Here is a 2473-nt window from a genome sequence, read left to right as displayed (position 1 = left end):
CGGTTTGTTTCCATACCCACGACGTACGCTGTTCTAGTGCCATCCCGTCGCCGCAAAGCCCCTTGTGCGCGGCACTACGCTCGTCGTATCACGCTTCCGCGACATCCTCCTCCTTTGCTTTCCTCCTCGCGCCCTTTTCAGCAACGCCGATATTTTCCTTCTCCATTGCGCTCAACGTTCACTCTCATCTTTCGCCCACGGGGTAGGACGCCGACGCCGGTGATTGCCGCAGAAACGGGCGCCTAAGCGCTGCGCTCTAAAATCTACTCTGACAGCACCTGGCAAAGCATTTAGTAAAATACAGCATTCTCACAGGCTAAGAAGTACAAAATGTAAATATACTTACAGGTAAAATAATGAGGATGTTATTCAAGTGTTTTTATTCGAAAGAAATTACCGGCACGATCACACGTATTGCACAAGACATAACGCCACAACCCGATTTTTGATACCAAATAATTACAAATATAAAGTATATTGATACTGATCCCACAAGGTTAAATTGACGTTTGCGAGTGAAATATACGGTTATAATTCTAGGCGTCCTTCGCGCAACATTTTCTTTGAACAAAGAAAGTAATTATTTTTTCAGAATCGACGTTTTTCTGTAAGTTATGCAACAGAAGACGCTGTTCAAAGCCCAAGGGTTTCATTCTATTGAGCTCAAAAAATAACCCTGACTTTCTATCTTGCAGGGGATTTACTATGGAGGACAAGAAAGGTAAGTGCGCCTGAACTCTTCCCATGTGAGCGAGCAGTGGCATATCAAAAAAGAAAATAATATATACTATTTGAATATTAGCATGTATATTGCTAGCAAAAAAACGCTGTTTTGAAATGTTCGAACGTCGCAGAGTTATTGAGCCCCCTTACTATGATGTCATCAAATTGTTCAAATTAACTTTTACAGCCGGATAAACAGGAGCTGCAACAACGGATACCAGAAATATGTCCAAGGCGATTAATGATTTTCAAGAAGATGTGTGGTAATTGATGTCGACAGATAAGTCGCAATAAAGGTGTGGACTTAACTTCAGCCACCTGTTCTAGGATAATATTTAGGTCTGATGCACTGCACCCAAAATATACACAATTTACTTGCAACAGGTACACTACGCGCCATCAGCGGAGAACAGAATAATCATACTTTGGAAATGCCTTTGCGAAACCGGGCATTGCTAGTTTGTGCAGGACATAGTACGAAGTGTGTTTAAGGGCGGCTTTTCGAAATGTTCACATCCAGATAAAGAATAGTCTTAGCATTCCGTATTGCAAATCCCACATTACTGTGTTTTTACGTATCATGGACAAGATTGTTGTTATTTGGTGATGGTGGGTGCAGCACAAATAATAAACATCATTTTGATCGAATGTGTGCTGTAAGAGGGGAAGAAACGCGGCCGAACACGAAAAGGGAACGCAGGGCAGACACTCGGCTGATGTTTTCTGGCTTGTGTAGCGAAAAAATTACCTTTGAATTATTCCTGGCTATTTTCTTGATAAAAATTGCATGAAGAAGGTTGTTATAACGTGTTGTATAAAATATAGTAGCACAATTTCGCCCCTCAACAATGCACATTATATCTGGCCACGTTACATCCACATACGCTTCATAAATCAAAGGATTCACGCACGCTGCAGCGACATAACTGAGAGTACAACATTCTCAAACATGAACCTAAGAAGAAAGGCAATAGTGGGTGAAGTTGGTGACTACAACATCATTATACTGCAGCGTCTCATAAATACCAGTACTCTGCGGCAAAAACAAGCCTGTCGCAATTCATCATTAACATCGGAGACATCAATGATGGTAGTCTACTCCAGCTGCCCTTATTGAGCCGTGCCTCCTTAAGAGCAGCCAAGAGGAAAAAACAGCAGTGGGTTCACTGGTGCTAATATTGCGAATGCCATTATTATCAAAGACAGCAGCAGCCATATGGAAATATTGTTCGTAACCTCAACTAAAAACATCAGCTGCACCTGTTTCCAGTTGATCCAAACCCTCGCATTCTTGTCCTTTGGTGTTACCCCTATTGTTTTCCATTTTATCGCTTATTGCATAAACCACGGATTTTTCCAGGTTACTTTTCTTTTGCTTAAGCCTCTGGGTTTTAGGGCGAGCTTTACTAGAGTACATGTACCCTTCACTCAATGGACGATGTTAGCGTGAAAGAGGTTCAGATGTGAGCTGCACATTGGTTTTGTCAATAAAGAGATTACCCAAGTTGGCCGGATGCTTTGATTCAAACCCCGTTACATCAGCACAGCAAAATCACGACCAACTCAAAAGGGCCTCGGACTACTCAGTAATCCAAGTTGGAGAAAAACAAAAACCGTGGACACGCACGGACGTACAAACAGAGTGACACAGGCAGGCAGATAGACAGACCGCAAACGGAGTGAAGTTGCCAAACAATGCAAATCGCATTTATATCAAAATGACGAATAACATTGTATAAGAACATTGCCA

General features: G+C 42.1%; 1 protein-coding gene across 1 annotated transcript in view; it reads left to right on the top strand.

The window, feature by feature from the left end:
• The window catches only part of LOC126535280 (BPTI/Kunitz domain-containing protein 5-like), a 28426-nt gene extending 26195 nt beyond the window's left edge, over window positions 1-2231 (top strand). The window contains exons 4-5 of the mRNA XM_050182172.3: window positions 696-721; window positions 911-2231. Of these exons, the coding sequence (XP_050038129.1) occupies window positions 696-721; window positions 911-918 (34 nt within the window). The 3' untranslated portion in view covers window positions 919-2231. The remainder of the gene's footprint in view (window positions 1-695; window positions 722-910) is intronic.
• Window positions 2232-2473: the final 242 nt, after the last annotated feature.

The sequence above is a fragment of the Dermacentor andersoni genome, chromosome 7 (genome assembly GCF_023375885.2).
Source record: "Dermacentor andersoni chromosome 7, qqDerAnde1_hic_scaffold, whole genome shotgun sequence".
In the NCBI taxonomy this organism is placed as follows: Eukaryota; Metazoa; Arthropoda; class Arachnida; order Ixodida; family Ixodidae; genus Dermacentor; species Dermacentor andersoni.
The sequence above is the reverse complement of the archived record's forward strand: the minus strand, read 5'-3'. Positions and strand labels throughout refer to the sequence as shown.